This window comes from Antechinus flavipes, chromosome 2 (assembly GCF_016432865.1).
Source record: "Antechinus flavipes isolate AdamAnt ecotype Samford, QLD, Australia chromosome 2, AdamAnt_v2, whole genome shotgun sequence".
NCBI classification, from domain to species: domain Eukaryota; kingdom Metazoa; phylum Chordata; class Mammalia; order Dasyuromorphia; family Dasyuridae; genus Antechinus; species Antechinus flavipes.
The window spans coordinates 141,838,881-141,857,862 of record NC_067399.1 but is presented as its reverse complement, the minus strand read 5'-3'; the positions used below and the strand labels follow the sequence as shown (position 1 = coordinate 141,857,862).

At 46.9% G+C, this 18,982-nt stretch overlaps 1 protein-coding gene and 1 long non-coding RNA gene across 2 annotated transcripts; one reads left to right on the top strand and one right to left on the bottom strand.

Annotated features, from left to right (window-relative positions):
• Nucleotides 1–1,172: 1,172 nt before the first annotated feature.
• Nucleotides 1,173–8,168, bottom strand: LOC127548324 (uncharacterized). Its single transcript, XR_007950358.1, has 4 exons — nt 8,096–8,168; nt 7,477–7,534; nt 4,928–4,986; nt 1,173–1,659 (listed from the first exon to the last, which is right to left on the bottom strand). It is a non-coding gene; the product is annotated as an uncharacterized LOC127548324 (long non-coding RNA).
• Nucleotides 8,167–18,634, top strand: PHYHIP (phytanoyl-CoA 2-hydroxylase interacting protein). Its single transcript, XM_051975694.1, has 5 exons — nt 8,167–8,520; nt 12,643–12,830; nt 13,967–14,141; nt 14,912–15,029; nt 16,300–18,634. The coding sequence occupies exons 2-5, from the start codon at nt 12,663–12,665 to the stop codon at nt 16,832–16,834; spliced, it is 996 nt and encodes a 331-aa protein (XP_051831654.1). The 5' UTR covers nt 8,167–8,520; nt 12,643–12,662; the 3' UTR covers nt 16,835–18,634.
• The last annotated feature ends 348 nt before the right edge of the window (nt 18,635–18,982 follow it).

The window sequence follows — 18,982 nt, the reverse complement described above, 5'->3', positions numbered from 1 at the left end:
AAATGCAGGGTAAATAGGAAATAACTAAAAGAAGGCACTAGAATTAAGAATATCCTCCACAAAGTGGTTATGAGGATCAAATGAGAATATATAGAAAATGTTACATAAATCCTATCTGTTGTCTAGGAGAAGAAGAAGCAGGGGAGGGAAGGAGAAAAATTTGGAACACAAGGTTTTGCAAGGGTAAATGTTGAAAACTATCTTTGCTTGTATTTTGAAAAATAAAAAGCTATTATTATAAAAAAAAGTCCTAGCTGTTATTATTATCCCTTCTCCCTCATCTGTCATATCCAATCAGTTGCAGAATCTTGGCTATCTTACCATTGACATCTTGTCTCTGTACCTTCTCTCTATTTACACAGTCACCACCTTAACAAAGGCCTTCATTACTTCTTGCCTGGATTGTTGTGATAACTTCCTAATTGGACACATCACTTCCAATTTTTCACCACTCTAAGCCATCCTCCACCCAGCTAGATGCCAAATTAATACTACTAAGATACAAGTCTGAACATGACACTCCGCTCAAAAATCTTGTCAACATAGTGTCTAGGATAGGGGATCTTCATGGATTCACAGACTACAAGGAGCCCGTAATTTTATATGGGATATAATGGATTTTGGATAGGAAAATGCTATTTTTATTTTGGTATAATGAAGTTCTTTTACCTTGTGCCTTTTATTTTAAACATGAGATGTGGTTTATGATGCAAAAACAGGCTAAGATCTTTTGTTCTAAAATAAAATACAGTGGCTTCCTCATGAACATTAAATCTCTCCACTACCTGGACCCTACCTACCTTTGCAGACATATTTCATCTTACTCCCTTTTTCATTATTCTACTTCCCAGGCAAACAAATCTATTTAACTGTCTCCCAATACAATTATTCACCTTTGTCTCCATCCCTTTGCCCAAGTAAAGGAACTATTCCCTTCAGCTTTACTTAGAAAAATCACTGGTTTCTTTCAAGACTCAGCTTAGGTGCTCTCTTCTATAAGAATCCTTTCTGGTGAACCTAGCTGTTAGCATTCTCTAGATCACAAAATATCAATCTGGGACTTAACTTAAAGTGCCCTCCAAAGATAGTGTAAACATCCTGAGGTCGGGTATTATTTCATTCTTCTATATCCCAGAACCTAATGCATTAGTCATGAATGGGTGATTCATGAATAGTGTTAAATGTTTAACTTTATTTCTGTTTGGGTCAAAATATAAAAACTAGAAGCTAAGAGAAAAGGTATGGGTATATAATTAGGAGCTTTGTAAAATTTTCAGTTGAATAATTGATGCTGTGTTGGGGTTGGGGATGGAGGAAGGTAGGCTATCTGATGGTACAATTAGATGGAGGAACTGATTGAATTGTCTCAAAGAGTAGATATGAATGATGCAATGTTCATATTGGAAGAAGGTCTCCGTTGGAATATCCCAGGGATCTTTTTTGGCCCTATATCATTTAACATTTTTATCAACAACTTGAATACAAACAAGGATGACATGCTATGCATGATATACATTTTATACTATTATATGATATATAATATTTTACATATTATATAATATAATGATAATATTTGCAGATGATGCCAATTTGGAAGGAATAGCTGACACACTGGATGAGTTAGGATTTCAAAGGATCTTCATAGGCTGGAACATTGGGCTGAATAAAATAAAATTTAATAGGGATTAGTATAAAACCTTACGCTTAGTTTCAAGAAATTGTCTCCACAAGTTCAAATTGAGAGGTACATTACAGCAATTTGGCTGAAAAAAGACCTTGGTATTTTAGTGGAATGAAGTTGACAGTATGATTGTAGGATTTAAGAAAACTAAGGTGATCTCAGACCACATTAAGAGAGACAGCTTCCAGAATTACAAAGGTCCTATTCATGCTGCACTCTGCCCTGGTCAGGCCACATCTGGCCTATCAAGTTCAATTCTAGGAACCACAGTTTTTAGCAGTGACTCTCCAGAGAAGAGCAACCAGAGCTTTGAAGGAATCAGGTCAGTGACATATGAATATTAAATGAAGGATCTGAGGATATTTAGGCTGAAGAAGAGAAAACAGAAGGAAAGGGAGATTGCTATCTTTTAAAACTAACCAATTGGATTTGATCTGTTTGGCCCCCAGAAAGTGGAATCAGAAGCAATGAATGGAAATAATAAAGAGGAAGATTTTCTCTAAGGAAAAACTTCCTTAGTCTTAGGGCTATCCAAAGATTTAAAAAAGTAATCCAAAGGCTGACTGGGAAGGTAAGTGGTTTCCCTTTCATTGAAGCTCTTTAAGAAAAGGCTGGAGATCACCAGGTTCTGGAGGGTAGAGCCACCTAGGTCTCCCAGGAGCTCTTCTTCAGTGTAGATCCAACCAGTATCTCCTCTTCCCAAATGTTATGGATCTGGATCCAACTGGGGACCTGGCTACCAGGTACACATGGCTGATCATACCACTTCAATGAACAGAAATTCACCAATTATAATCCTTCCAGTAAGATAGAAGTCCAGCAGACCTTATCATATACCTCTATTGATGGTCCCACTACTAGGCACCTGGGTCTTACTACCTACCATGCTGTTACATCCTAAGGATCCCTGAGCACTAAATGGTACATGTCTGTAATCCCTAGTGCCAATTAGGTTAAAATTGGCAATCTCTCTTGAGCTTGTGAATTCTGAGCTTCAGTGGCCTAAGACTTCAATGGAAGGTGTCTGCACTATTTAGCATCACTACAGTGAGCGTGCAGCAGCTAGGAGGTCATCTGGTTTCCTAAGAGGGAAACTCATACAGAGTAGATCAGAGATACTGACCACATCAATAGTAAGATCAGATCTCTCAGTTTTCCCTAAATCTTCCTCTTTATCATTTCCACTCATTGCTTCTGGTCTACTTTCTGGGGGCCAAGCAGACCAAATCCAATTGGTTAGTCCTCATATAGTCATGTCTTCTGATAAAGGCCTCATTTCCAAAATATATAGAGAACTGACTCTAATTTATAAGAAATCAAGCCATTCTCCAATTGATAAATGGTCAAAGGATATGAATAGACAATTTTCAGAGGATGAAATTGAAATTATTACCATTCATATGAAAGAGTGTTCCAAATCACTATTGATCAGAGAAATGCAAATTAAGACAACTTTGAGATACCACTACACACCTGTCAGATTGGCTAAAATGACAGGAAAAAATAATGATGAATGTTGGAGGGGATGTGGGAAAACTGGGACACTGATGCATTGTTGGTGGAGTTGTGAACGAATCCAACCATTCTGGAGAGCAATCTGGAATTATGCCCAAAAAGTTATCAAATTGTGCATACCCTTTGATCCAGCAGTGCTACTACTGGGCTTATACCCCAAAGAGATACTAAAGAAGGGAAAGGGACCTGTATGTGCCAAAATGTTTGTGGCAGCCCTCTTTGTAGTGGCTAGAAACTGGAAATTGAATGGATGCCCATCAATTGGAGAATGGCTGGGTAAATTGTAGTATATGAATGTTATGGAATATTATTGTTCTGTAAGAAATGACCAGCAGGATGAATACAGAGAGGACTGGCGAGACTTACATGAACTGATGCTAAGTGAAATGAGCAGAATCAGGAGATCATTATATACCTCAACAACGATACTGTTTGAGGATGTATTCTGATGGAAGTGGATCTCTTCGATAAAGAGAGCTAACTCAGTTTCAATTGATCAAAGATGAGCAGAAGCAGCTACACCCAAAGAAAGAACACTAGGAAACGAATGTGAACTATTTGCATTTTTGTTTTTCTTTCCGAGTTGTTTTTACCTTTTGAATCCACTTCTCCCTGTGCAACAAGAGAACTGTTCGGTTCTGCACACATATATTGTATCTAGGATAGACTGCAACATATCTAACATATATAGGGCTGCTTGCCATCTAGGGGAGGGGGTGGAGGGAGGGAGGGGAAAAGTCGGAACAGAAACAAGTGCAAGGGATAATGTTGTAAAAAAATTACCCTGGCATGGATTCTGTCAATATAAAGTTATTATTAAAAAAAAAAAAAAGATAGCCATGACCTTCCCATTCTGTTTCCTCTACTTCAGCCTAAACATCCTCAGATCTTTCAGTCAAGATTCATATATTACTGACCTAAATCCTTCAAAGTTCTTGTTGCCCTTCTCTGGAGTGTTACTGCTTTGTTGCCATCAGCCTGGATGATAGAAGGAGACTTCTAACAAAGAAATCATTAGACCTATGTTGACTTGCTTTGACTTGCCAGGTACATTGTAATGATAATTCTTGTTTAGGAATGGGCTGAAAATATGACCACTGATGTTCCATTCAATTCTGAAATTCTGTGATTCTATGTCTCTGTGAATTAAAATACCCACTTTTAGAGGGTAGGAAGAAAGAAACCAAACAAGGTGATGAAAAAAGAATGATTAAACAGGTAGGAGGAGAACCAGTAGAGAACAGTATCACAGTAAGTGAAGAAGAAGATATAAGTAAGCAACAGTATATCAAACGCTGCAGAATAGGAAAGGGAGATGAGAACTGAGAAAAAGTTAGATTTTTGCAATTAAAGGGCCATTAAAATGTTGAGGCCAAAAGCCCGATGGCAGGGGATTGAGTGTGTGTGGTAAGTGCAGATTATTTTCTCTATCATTTTAGCAGTAAAGAGGGAGGAAATGTTAAGTTGTTAAGTTGAGTAGGTCCCTGGAAGCATTTTGTTTTGTTTTGTTTTAGGAGAAGAAAGACTTGAATTTGTTTGTAGGCAATGGGGAAGGAGGGAGAAAGATTGAAAGTAAGTAAATGGGAATGTGAGGGCAATTGAAATCATGGATATAAGTATATAAAAACATTCCCTTGGTATATAAAAGCATCACTTCACTCTCTGAGGCAGGATGGAAGGTGGATGAAGAAATAAAATTGAGGATTGAAAATAGCTTATGATAGTACTTACTCAGTAAAGGAGGAAGCAAATATCTTCTGAGAGATGGTATGTAGATACATTGTTGGGGCCTTGAAAAGAGAGGAGAAAGTTTGGAATAGGAAGGTTTATATAAGCAAGAATATAACTTCTAGAGGATGTATCACCTCTGTTTTCATCTAGTACTCCAACTATCAGCTCAGGGGACTACAAATGTGTAGTCAATTAATTCTTATTCATAATTGTTTACTATTCAGATCCTGTAGCTCAGTACCATTCCAAACCAGAAATATTCCTATACATCATGCACCAAGCATTTGTGGAAGGTCGAATGTAGGGATGGGTCAGAACCTGACCTTGCCTTTACAGAGGAGGAAACTAAATCAAATCTCATTTTTTCCCCCTCATATTGGTAATTGGTAATAGAAAAGGATTAAAAGCTAAATGTCTTTAATGTCTAATCGTGGGCTATATCCACAAGATTAGGTTGCTCCTTATCTTCTGTGTTTTGACATTTCAGTGTAGGTGTATGAGAGGAGGGGCCTAGTTCTTTGGCAGAGGGAGTCATTTATCCTGCTTTGCTCTACCATGCTGCATTCTGTGGTTCAGAATCTGACAAAACTTGCTCAGGTTCTCCACCCATTTAAGGCAAGGCTGATTCTTGTTTGTCTTGGACAAATGAACTCTTCTTCCCTTTCTACCCACACCTCCTTCCCCAGTCCTCTTACAACCTCTTTTCTATGGAGCCTGGAAAGTATCCCTCATTTTTTCTCTGTGAGTGTCCATTCTGTCTCGGCTAATTCCCTTTATCCCAGAGCAGACCACCAGCACCGACATCCTGAAGTATTTTGCCAAAAGCTCCCCTTGTTAGTCCTTCAGAACTTTATTAATTTGCTATTAACAACCTTGCTTTCTACCTGAGTCCCTACCAATACCCTCTCTCTTTCATGTTCCATTAGTACTCCATGAAACTGATGCTTCTTTCTTGATAAGTTCCATTTCCTCATCCAGCCCTTCCCTGATTATTCTAGGCTGACTGATTCTTCCTTTTGTCTAGCTTCTCCCCTCTCCGATCCATCCTTGACACAGCTGCCAAACTGATATTCCTAAAGCACAGATCAGATCTTGGCCTTCCTCTGCTCAAGAATCTTTGGGGGTCTGTATTGCTTCTAGGATAAAAATACAAATTCTTTTTGGCATTTAAAGCTCTTCACAGTTTGGCTCCAATCTGTCTTCCCTGGCCCTTCATGTATTTTTTGTTTCAAACAAATTGGCCAATTTAGTGTTCCCTGTATACAAGATTCTATCTCTTACCCTCATGCCTATGCACAAACCGAAAAGTGCTCATCCCTCACTTCCATCTCACATAATTCTGAGCCACTCCTCCAACAGGCCCTTTCTCACCTCTTCTTCTACCCCTTTAAATTTCTTTGCCTTTACTCAGGAACATCAGGCATACTAGATAGAATTCAGGGAGATTTGATTTCAAGTTCCAGGTTTGACATATGGTGACTCAAATAAGTACCTCTAAGGAGGGTGTCACCTTGCACTGGAAGAATTAACTTCATCTTTAGGAGTTCCCCAAGTCACTAAAATTACAGGTCCATCTCAAGAAAAATAAAACTTCATCCCTCCACCTCAGCAGAATGCAACCTTCTTAAGTGAAGAAACTTGATCATTTTGTCTTCACCTTTTAGCACTTAGCACACAATATCTCCCACTCCTCAATACTTAGCACACAGGATCTCCCCACTCAATATTTAGTATGCAGATTTTTCCCTCATCTCCAATACTTAGCACACAGTAAGTAAATGCTGGTTGAATTGAGTTAAATGAAACCAATTTCTCCCACTCCTTCTCAGTACTTAGCACACATACTTATCCCCCCCTCCCACTCAATATTTAGCACACAGAATGCCCCAACTCAACACTTAGTACTCAGAATTTTCCCTCATTTTGGTTGAATTGAGTTAAATGAAATCAATTGCTAAAGTCTCCGAATTCCTATTTTACTAAATATCTCAGTGGCAAGTTTTGTATATTATTATACAGTCTCTCATTTACTGTATCATGTGTATAATCCTAGGAGCAAAGCTATAACCTCCTTGAGGGTAGGGACTATATCTTATTTTATCCCTTTGTTATCCCCCACTGTATTAGGCAACATAATAGTTTCTCCATCAGTGCTTGTTGCTCGATTACAATCCCCTAAATCATTCTTTTTTCAAAGTATCACCTCACAGTCCTTATTTCTTAGCAAATAGAATGTTTTCTTGCAGGAGTGAGTATGCACACTGATGTCCAGTGCATAGGAGAATATGCTTAGCATGGACCCTGAGATTGACCTATGCTGATAATAAAGTTTTAACAGGGATGGGCACAGTTAAGTAATTGCTTGTTCTTCCACAACCCTGACATCCATTTACCTTCATGTGTATTTTCCACACCCTTCTGGCTCTACTGCTTCTCCCACTCCTTTCTTTCCCTAATAGATCCTTAATTTCTAGCTGACGCTCATCAACCAAGCCTAGTTCACTACCCCACCCCCTTCCTGCAGAAGGCCTTATTGCCTTTCACCTTACCTGGAGGGAAACTGAGCCATCCTTCGATGAAAAGTTCTGAGACCAGGCAAGAATCAGGCTGAGAAAAGAACGCAGATGTCTGTTGGTAACTTCCCTATGCAACAGAATCTCATCCCCAACCTACTTGTTTCTCTGTTTTTCTCAAATTTCCTCAATCAGAAACCTTGAGCTGGGGCTTCCTGGCCCATCAACTTTTAATTCCAGGGCCTTCTCTTAATTATTTCCTCCTTATCCTGTTTAGGCTCTTTGGTACATATTTGTTTGCTTCTCCATTAGATTGCAAGCTCTTTGAGAGTAGGGATTGCCTGTTGCTGCTTTTTGTATCCTCAGCACAAAGCACAATGCCTGGCACATGGCAGGCTCTTAATAAATGTTCACTGACCACACGGCATCCTCTCTGCCTACGGACCATCATTTTGAAGTTTGGGGGCCTCATTCAAGTCAGACGTTTAAAGAAGGAGGGTAACTTACTTCAGGAGGGAAGGGAGGGTGGGGGGAGAAGCATGTCACTCACCATCAAAAGCAACTCTGTTCGTTCCCTGGGAGACCCCCCTCCCTTGCCCTTTCCTCCTCCCACCCAGCCCCAGGGAGAGAGCAGGGACAGAGCTTCTTTTATCACCTGACGCTGTGCAGTCACGGATCCCATTGGTGGAGCCAGATTCAGTTGGTCTCTCTCTCTCTCTCTCTCTCTCTCTCTCTCTCTCTTTCTCCTTTTCCTCTCCCTCTCTCTCCTTCTCTTCTCTCCCCCTCTCTCCCCTTCACGTTGCCTTGATTTTTCTTTTTCCCCTCTCTGTGAGGCTAGGGGACGTTTCACTGGAGACAGCAGGCAGTGTGTGCCCCAGAGAGAGAGAAACAGGCGCTGCCGGAGGAAGAAGCCGCATGGAAGAAAGGTCCTCAGCTGCCAGGAGCCCAGCAAGCCAGTGCTGCCGCTTGTAAAGCCGGGAGCGCAGTGCCTTCCACCGGCCCCATCCCCTCACGGGAGCAGGTCCGGACAGCGGTCCCCGTCCTTGCCAGGTCTTCTGCTGCAGTACCTGGTGGAGACAGGTAAGGTGCTCTCCCTCCCAGGAGCAACCTGATGCCCCCCGGGGCATTATGACTGTTGGGATAATGGGAGAGGGGGGTAGTGAGGAGAGCCAGACTCTTGTGCCATCTCTCTGGACGCTCACCCCGGCATGTACGTAAGATAAATGGCAGCTCCCTCCCCCCTCCCCAGGGGGCTTCTGGTAAAAGTGCGGGCTGGACTGGGGCTCCGGGGCACAATACTGCTCAGTCACCTCGTGACCAGTCCTGCTGCAGTGAGCAGTGCCAATGGGGACGCAGCAGGTCGGGAGGAAAGGCTTCTGCTGGCATACGGGCTGCTTGTGGGTATGTGCGTGGCAGAAATGTGGGGGCCTGTGTGCGCAGCATGTATACATGGTGGGGGGGGTCTCTCCCTAGATGCACAGAGAAGTGCGAGTGCCCTGGGGGAGGATGGCAGTGCCTGGATCTGTGCTTGTGCCAAAATGTGTTTTAACCTGCGTGACCATGTGCGCCTGCTTCCAAGTTCCTGTGTCCATGTGGGGGTCCATGGGAAGAGCCAGGGAGCAGTTTCAGGGTGGAGGGCCACTTTGGCATGTGTTGGCGTGTGCACAGTGCGGTAAGATGGCAGGCCTGGCTAAGTGGCATGTATCATGTGTGCACATACAAGCGTGTGGGGTGCCCCCTCACCTGGGGGAGGAATGTGCTCCTGTCATCTCTCCATGTGGGGAGGTGTAGCTGTAGAGCAGGAACGTGATTGGTAGGTGGGAGAGAGGATCATGTTCCTGGGGGTGTCAGATGCAGGTTTCTGTGGGTGTATGATCTGCACAGGTTCGCCACAGCCTTGACACATGGACACTGTAAAAGCGTATTGGGAAGCAAGCTGGTCATTCCACCTTCATGGGCTTGTGTGCCGAGGGAGGGCACCGGGGACGCTGCCCAGGGCAACATGCATGCACACATGTTCTGGGCCCACTGCGTGCCCCTGCCCCTGCCCACAAGCTAACACACTCCCACCCTCGCGAGTGATGGTGTCCACAGATAGAACAGCCAGGTGGGGGATAAGCCCAGGGGACTGTGAAACTATGGAAGGTCACCATGGCCAATGGGAGCCTGAGGAGGCTGTCTGTGGAGCTGGCGTGGCATGTAGAAGCGTGTGAGTTGGTGTGGCAGGTTGCACACGGGGGTGGATGTTCATGGGCATGTGTGTGTGAGGGGCAGCGTCTCTGCGAATGTGCGGTGTGTGGGTGTGGGAATGTATGTCTCTGTGTGTGCGAACATGAGGTGTGGGAGCTCCTCTAGGGTGTTGTCTCAGCCCGGGCTCTCGCCCTGCCCTTCCCAACTTATCCGGACGGCTCCCTCTGTCCACAGCAGCTCTGGCTCGGTGGCCCTCCCGGCATCAGCCATCTTCCCCCTCCCAGGGCAGGCTGGGCAGGGGCTTCTCAGAGCCCAGATCCCAGAGAGAGCACTGAGCAGGATGGGGCAGTGGCCCAGGCCGGCGGCCGCCCTCTGCAGACCCCTCTTCCTCAGGCAGCAGCTGTTCCTTTTAGTAGAGCCTGAAGAGGTGTGGGCCCCGGCCTGGCACTCCTGCCCCCTCCACACAAGCTGGTGAGGGGTCTCTTGGGCATGTGAGCTGGGGCGCCATAGCCATGGCTGTGCACATGGAGGAGGCTCAGAGGGCCCCATCCCAGGGATCTCAGAGCTGGCTCATTCTCCCAGGGTTGCTCCTCCGGCAGCAGATTTTGTCCTGTGGCCCTGTGGTTTCTCCTGGGCGCTTATTTTCCAAAGGGTCGTGGCATCTACATATCCCTACCCGTGCTCATGAACAGCCTGTGTTCCTGTCACAGTTAGGGAGCATTTATCAAGCACCTACTGTGTGCCCAGAACTGTGTTAAGTGCCAGGTGTAGCTAATTGAGCGTCACAGGTGTCAAGGAAGTACCTTGGAGTTAAAGGACAACATGATACCATTGAAGACCCAGTCCTACCTCCAACCTTACACTTATATTGTGCCTGCTGCCTGAACAGCTCACAGTTAAATGTGGAGCTGCCAGGCTCTAAGCAGTTTTAACTGAAAAGGAAAGTATGAGCTGAACTGTTAGCTAAAAATAAAAGCACTTCTCCCAACAGGTACAAAGTAAATCCATCCCCTAAACTCAGCACAGCTCCCCTAACTCTTTGGAAACTGACAGAATAGACAAGGATATTACATGCAAGGGAAAGCCAGGGTTTCTGCAGAGACCTGGGTGGTATAAAGCAGAAAAGACAAATAAAAGAGGAAAGAAGAGAGAGAGAGAGAGAGAATGAAAGACTGAAAGTAAATCAGGAAGAATAATAAAAAAGTATATAGCACATTAAAATTCATCATACTTTTCAGTATACTTTTAACTCATTTGGTCCCCACAACAACTGTGCTCTGTAAGCATTATTTCCCCATTTCAGATGAGGAAACAGAGGTTCAGAGGTTAAGAGACTTGCCCATCATCCCATAGCTAGGAAATATCAAGGGTGGGATTTCAGCCTATGCCTTTCAGGCCCAGAACTCTTTCCATTACACCATGGGCAGATACTAGATAAAAAGGAAAAGAAAGAGAGAAAAGACGGAATGGGAAAGAAAACATAAGGTTATAAAAGAAATAGAAAAAAAGAGGAATGGGATTTCAGGGAACAGGGCCCCTCCAATCACTCATCTCCAGGCTTCCTCTTGTCTTGGTCCATTACAGAACAAGGAAAAGATCCCTTACTTACTACTTCAAGGGGAGTCCCTAAGTTGGCATCCCCATGCCTGAGGAAGTCACCCTAGTAGGATATCTTTGATACATGACTGAAAGAGTTTCCTTCTTTCTCCTGTGGCCCCTTCTAGTTAAAATCACCTGTGATGGTATTGGTGCTGGTGGACATAACTGCAACTGGATGGGAATAAAAAAAAAAAAAACATAACTTTCTTGCTGTAGAGGCAAGAAAAGTTGTGTCATAATGGATAGCACATTAGCTTTGAAGTCAATAGATCTCAGTTTTAATCTGAGGTCAAAAATCTGCCTCAGCTCCTTTCTCCCCAAGTCACCATTTCTTCACTCTCTAAGTTTTCTCTTCAGCTAAGTAGAGAGAACAATATTCATGCCACCTAAGTCACGCAGTTGTCTTCAGGAGATTGATTTGCAAGCCAAATTTAGATATGAATTATCATGCTTATCCTTTGACATCTCTCCTGTGAAGTCAGAAGGGTAGGGGAGATGTTGAGAGAAGGGGAAAATTAAACAAATGATGTTACAACCAAGCAGGCATTTATTGAGCACTTATTGATGGGACAGATAAGAGGATAAAAAAGATATTGTGATATGAGATACACAGAGATCCAGGGAGACAGGGGAGAGAAGAAAGGCAGAGAGATTACAGCATAGGAGGGGCCTGGGACATTAGGATATGAACTCCTATCCTATAGATGAACTCCTTCCATGTGCACCTGTTCTGCAGCTGTATATGCCTGTGCCACCTGAACGCGGTGGAATTGTTGATCTAAGTTATGAGAGTCTCTTTTTAAAAAGAGATAAAGGTGAAAATACCCACTTCTCTCCAATGTCTCTGTGACCATCAAATCTCTCTGAATCTGCTTCCTCTCTCTCCATTGCATTCCCTAAAAGTTACCTCTTTCTATCTTCCTTCATTTTGTTTTTCCCATCATCTCCTCCCCTCCCCCATGACTGTCCCTTTCTTTTTTTGATGTCTGCTAGCCCAGAGGCACCCCCCTTCCTCCCCAGCTCCATCTGCTCAGAATCTGTCCTGCCCTGTGCTTGCAACATTCTCATTGCCTCTGCCACCTGCCAGGTGCCGTCTGCTATGCCTTCCCCTCTGCAGAGAGCTGAGAACTGCAAGGGGGCTGCAGAATGGGAGAAGGCACCCTTCCCACATCCCAAACTGGGGGAAGAGAATTCTCCCACTCTACATAACCCTGGTTTTCCCTGAATGCTTCTCTCAGATCAGATCTGGGGAGACAGGGACACTGGCATGGCTGCAAAGAATGCCTTTCTGAACCCAGGTTTGCATATGTGTGAAAGTGGAGGACAGAGGGCTGGTGGGGAAGGTAATAGGAAGAAATGGTGCTGGGGAAATCACAGGGAAGTAGCACTGACTGCCCCCTACCATTCCCATAGGAACTGAGCCAGAGGAGAGCATGGAAATGCTGCTGTCCACCCCACACAGCATTGAGATCAATAACATCACCTGTGACTCCTTTCGCATCTCCTGGGCCATGGAGGGCAGTGACCTAGAGAGGGTCACACATTACTTCATTGACCTCAACAAGAAGGAGAATAAGAACTCCAACAAATTCAAGCATAGGGTGAGTAGGTGACATATTGGGGGACTGTCTCCTTACCCCCAGGAGTATTTAGAGAGTAAAAAGCCAAGATGAAATTTAGAAATAATATCACCCCACGCTGCACTGTAACCCAAACTTCTCCCAACAGTGCCCCTTGGATGGTTCTCGAGGCTTCAGGGCAGCCAGCAGGGACGGGGAGTAAGGCAGGGGATTGACACTCTCTCCACGAGGTGCGAGCCTCAAGCTCAAATCCAGCCCTAAGCTTAGGTTCTGGAACCCCTTGTGGGTGTTGGTTGGGGGGTCCCCATGGATGGGGGGCATTCTACCCGAGCTCTCAGTGACCCGGGGCAGGGGGCCTCAGCCTCCTAGTTTCTATCCCTGTACCTTCTCCGGCCATTGATCTGGGAAGATGTGAGTGTTTCCCACTGTTTCCTTCCCCTGCGAGGCTTCTCTTCCACAAAAGGAGACCCCTCCTGCACTCTGAGGAGAGTGGTGAGCATAGAGGGAAGGTTTCCACTTTCCCAAATTGGGGGGGAAGGAAGGGAGAAGAGGGAGGGGGGGAAAGAAGGAGTCCACATGATCATAAAACATCAAAACAGGTTACTCACCATCCCCCCTCTGGAAGTGTTTCCTTTGATCTGGCTGTCTTTTGGCAGGCCAGTTGCCACAGCAACTGAATGCTTAACATCACCACCACCACCACCACCGCCATCCCTCTACTCCCCCCAACATAAGTCATTTTTTCTTTCCTTCCTGGCTTCTTAGCATTTGCTGTTGCCGTGGAGACTAGCCCTGCAGTGCGGAGTGCTCTTGGAGAAGTCTTGCTCAAAAAAAAGGCCTCGCCGCCCCCAGCCTTAGGGCCCCTCCTCCACCAGGCTACCTTTTCTAGCTCCCAACAAAACTGGATTTCAGGAGGTTGGGGCTTAGAGGAAGCAGAGACAATCAGAGCCACACTCTTAATATCAGTGGGGAAATGGCCGTTAGTTCATGGGTGGTGGTGTGAGCCTTCCAAGCCTTAGGCCCTCATTATGTGAGACCCTTCCCCACAGGGGATGGCGGTATTCTAGGGAGTAGCAGGAAGGTTTCAGGTATGCTGGAGGCAGCAGAGCTACCAAGGCTGACATCCTGGTTTCTCATCTTCCAACCCTGCCCTGTAGGATGTGCCCACAAAACTGGTGGCAAAGGCAGTGCCTCTGCCCATGACCGTGAGAGGCCACTGGTTCCTGAGCCCCCGCACAGAGTACAGTGTAGCTGTGCAAACTGCAGTGAAGCAAAGTGATGGAGAATATCTGGTGTCTGGATGGAGCGAGACCGTTGAGTTCTGCACCGGAGGTAAGGAAAGGACCTTTATGACGTGAACAACTCTCGCTCCAGAACCTCTAGGCCCGAAGGCAAGGTTCCCCAACAGGCTCCTCAAATGAGCTTCCTTGACTCTCGCTTTCTGATTTGACCAAGGGGCCAATTCCCAGCTATCCCTTTCTCCCAGCCTTTCTGGGTGGCAAATAGTGGATTCAGCTCCCTTCTACCCAAACACAACAGTGGGATGAGTAGAGAATATTCAGACCTGGCACCCTCCCAGGCTTCTCCAACAAAATTCCCCCTTTCCACTATCAGAATTCAGTTACTAGTATGACTTGAAAGGTGTTAGAAGGATCCCCACCCCCAGAATGTTTCCCTATTGAGATATTTATTATTGTCCTGTTTCCTGAGGGTCTTTTTAGTTCAGTTATTCCCAGGAAGGGAAGCTCCCTAAGGTCTTCCCAGCTCAGGATCTCAGCACAGACCATTTGATCTGCTGCTCTTCTCAGGGACAGAAGAGAAGGGGAGATGAGGGGGAAAACACTGAAAAGAGAAAAAGAAAAGAGCGTTGTAAGGATGGGAATGTGTCCAAAGCCTAGGCCTCAGGGTTTGGCTGGGGGCTGGGGTCTGCCTCTTGCCTCTGTTAATGAACCTGCCTCAAATCCAGGACACAGCCAGTTGTCCTGGGGATTTGGTTGGTCATAATTAGGAGGGGTGGGGGGATTTGGAGAATAGGCTGGGTGGCAAAAGGCGGCATGGGCCCAAGCTGGCACAGCACTCAGGATCACTGGGGCTCCTTGTAGATTATGCCAAAGAGCACTTGGCTCAGCTGCAAGAGAAGGCAGAACAGATAGCCGGCCGTATGCTCCGATTCTCTGTCTTCTACCGGAACCAGCACAAGGAGTACTTCCAGCACGCCAGGTACAGTGTGGCTGGGCTCCCAGAGGTTTCCATATGGGATCACGCCTGTCTTGCCCCCTGGTTCTTCCCTCTCTTTTGGGTCAGCTTTTCCCTCCTCGTGTTCCTTTCTCTGGAGCCCTTATCCCCCTTGGTACCCAGCCCATCCCTGCCTTCCCATCACACCTGTGAGGAATTGTCTCAGCATTCTCAGCTGAGGAGGAAACTGGGGATATGTGGATCCTCAGTGTGCATGCACACGCGTGTGCGCGCACGCGCGCGCGCGTGTGTGTGTGTGTCTGCATCCACCCTGCTTAGCTCAGTGGGCAGAACATAGTGCTGCCAAGTTGGGGATGGATCCCTATGTGGGCTCTGTAACTTCACCCTCTTCCCCAATTTGACCCTTAATACTGAGTGGATCTGCTGTCTCCCCAGTTGACTTCCTTAATCAATGGGGAGAATCAGTGTTAATTCATCCCCACTACTAGAAAAAACTATTAAAAAGTGTTTGCCTTTGGACAGTGGTTTAGAAGGCAACATCTCTGTCCTGTGCTAAATGTTAAAACTCATCATCAGCTTCAGATAGGGACAGAGGGCTGAGAGAATATGGGATCGGAGTTCTCAGCAGGAAGGGATCTCAGAGGCTGTGGATCCAAACCCCTCATTTAACAAGTGAGGAAACTGAGGTCCAAAGTGATTAAGTGCTTAGTGCAAAGTCCCAGGAGTAGTCATCAGAAGTGGAATTTGAACCCGGAGCCAGAGCCCTTTCTGCTGTTGCCTCCTATGACCTTAAATCTGTTCCACTCAGTCAACAAGCATCATTAAGTGCCTACTATGTGCCAGGCTCTGCGCTGAGCCCAGCCCCCTTTGGAGGGGACCCCACTGGCGTTTTTTGAAGAAGGCAGGCAGGTGCAACAGACAGAGCTCAGGCTCTCCGGAAGCCTAGGGAGCCTGGCTGGGCGTCAGCCAGACCTTCCTGTACAAGATCAGACACTCAGCAGCCGTGCCCTCCCAGGCAAGCTGTGTAACCTTCCCCTAACTCCATTCCTAACTCAGCCCCCTAATGCAGTGACCCTAACCCTCCCCGAGCTTTCCTTGTGCTCACTTTGTGAAGCGAGGGGCCTGGCGTGGGAGGCCCCCAGGTGCTAGGCTTCCATGTGTCTGACCTGAGGGGACTAGTGATGGATGTTGGAACCTGGGAGCCGGACCCATAGTTCCGTGGTCGATTAGCCACAAGGCAGCCCTAGGCTGCTAACAGAGCCCCTTCTCTCCCCACCCCCTCCTGGCCCAGCAGGACTCACTGTGGGAACATGCTTCAGCCTTACCTGAAGGATAACAGCGGCAGCCACGGCTCCCCCACCAGTGGGATGCTCCACGGCGTCTTCTTCAGCTGCAACACGGAATTCAACACAGGCCAACCCCCTCAGGACTCCCCCTATGGCCGCTGGCGCTTCCAGATCCCGGCCCAGCGCCTCTTCAACCCCAGCACCAACCTCTACTTTGCGGACTTCTACTGTATGTACACAGCCTACCACTACGCCATTCTGGTCTTGGCCCCCAAGGGCTCCCAGGGTGACCGGTTCTGCCGGGACCGCCTCCCCCTCCTGGACATTGCCTGTAACAAATTCCTGACCTGCAGTGTGGAGGACGGGGAGCTGATCTTCCGCCACGCCCAGGACCTCATCCTGGAGCTCATCTACACCGAGCCCGTCGACCTGTCGCTCGGCACTCTGGGCGAGATCAGTGGACACCAGCTGATGAGCCTTTCCACTGCCGACGCCAAGAAGGACCCCAGCTGCAAGACCTGCAATATCAGTGTGGGCCGCTAGGGACTCCCGGGGGTGGGGGGAGGGGGTGGGGAGGGACCCAGGTGGAGAGGACAAGGGAGAAGTGGGAGGGAACCCTTGGCCTTGGCCCAGGGAGCTGGACTTCTCTCTTGTCTCCTTCTGACCCTCATCCCAGGCCATGCCGCCTCCGCCTCTCTCCCAGCACTAGCGGGTCAATGGGAGTCTGGGTGAGTGCAGCCCTTTTTCAGCCGGCACTGGCAACTTCTCACTCCCATTGGAAGCAAGTCATGCAAGTCTTTCCTCCTCCATAAGGGTCTGGCTAGTGCTTCCATAGGGGTGGCCCACCCTATGTGGATAGATTTGCCCAGGTGGGGGTGGGCTGGCTCTTCCTGAGGTTTCCTTTCTTTTCTAGTCCCTGTTCTGCTGTTCCCGACTGACTCTTGCCTGCCCCCAGGTAGTGATGTCCTAGTCCTGGACAGGACTACCGGGACTCAGTCCCAGTCCCAATCCCAGCCCCCAGGAAGACTCTCTAGGCTTCATCTTCCCAATGCTTGTCTCCCGGAAAGATGTGTAAGGAGGCTTGAGAAGCTCTCCTCAGCCCCAGGGTACTTTACTCAGAGCCAACCAAGAAATTCCCCCATGTCTTTTCTTGAGCCATGTACTCAAATACCTATTCTCTAAGCAGCTCCCCCATCCAGGCCCAGAACTCTTTCCCCTATAAATAGTTTCCTTCAATGTGACTCCTTGGCTGTCCCCTGCCCCAGCTCTATCCCTAGGAATGGCTACTCCTACCCTGCCCCAGAGTCTCCCCCTTCCCAGAATAGGGGCCTTCTTTCTTTTCTGTGCCATGTGGGCACTTAGCTGTTGTTTTTGTTTTTGTTTTCCTTTCTTTTCCTTCCAGGGAGCTGATGTGCCCTGAGGCACCTGCCCCTTTGTCCCAAAGCAGCAGAACTTAGACTTTAATTAATTGGGGTTGAAGATGGGGAGTAAGGGATAAGAAAGGCACTGGTACTCAGAAATGCCCTTTCTCCAGCCAGGAACGGACTCTTTACCCCAATCAGGGCCAGCATGGAGCTGGAGTGCCACAGACTTTCCTCCAGGGGCCCTGGCACCATGCCTAGCTAGGCTGCTTCTCTCTCTGTTTGCCATGGTGCTGTGCCTGTGTTGTACCTGTGCATTAGTCAGACTGTGGCTTCTCTCACAAACACCTTGCCCAGGCCTTTTCTTTTCACCTGGAGGAATCTGCCATAGTCTATCAGGCATTGCATTTTGCCAGAGCAGGTCCCAGTTGGGCGTGGTGTCCCTTTTCCCCTGAGATTACTTGAGACTCTCAGGGAAAACATGCCAAGGTTGGGGCTTCCCACTGATTTCACATAGTAGTTAATTAAATGTGATCACAGGTCAGAGAGTGGCCTCCCAGGAAGGGGTCTGACAGCAGGTGAATCCCTTCTTGAGACCTCGAGGTAATCGAGGGGAGGTCAGAGCTTAAGTTGGGCAAGATAAGGAAGTGACAGCAATTTTCAGAGATAAGGAGATTAGGGGGCCAAAGGAATAGCAGATACTTTTTTGATTACAAGACAACTGTACCCTCAGATGGAAGGATGAGTGGTTAAAGAACCCCCTGGGATGGGGCTGAAGGTAGTAGCTGGTATGAACGGGTTGGGCTCTGAGATGCTTGGAAGAGGAGAGGACACAGACACTTTTGGCCCTTCCTGATCCCTCTGCTTACTACAATGCCAGCAAGAGGTCCTTCCCCTCTGCCCCAGTCCATGTGTCTGACCTTTGCTGATGGCCTGCCTGTTCTGTGCTTACAATGTGCATCAATAAACCACTACCACCAGAGCCCCCACCTACTCCTTCCTTGGGGCAGGGTTGGGGATTGGGGTCTATATGCATTTTCTATCTAAAATGGAAAGCTGGAAGTATTCTCAGGGTCATTAGATTTATTCAGGAAAGGGATCTCAGAAATCTTGTTCCAAAGACAAAAGGAAGTAGGATTGAGGAACACTGTGTTGTAATCCCCCCTTCTTGGAAAAAGGAGTTAGAATGCTTCTCCAGGAAGCTGGTAAAGATCATCATTCTAGTCTAGTGCCTTAATTTGGGGGACAAGGAAACCAAGGCATAGAGCAGAGTAACTGCCTGTCTTAAGATCCTGCAGTTAGATACCAGTAGACCTGTGACCGGTCTCCT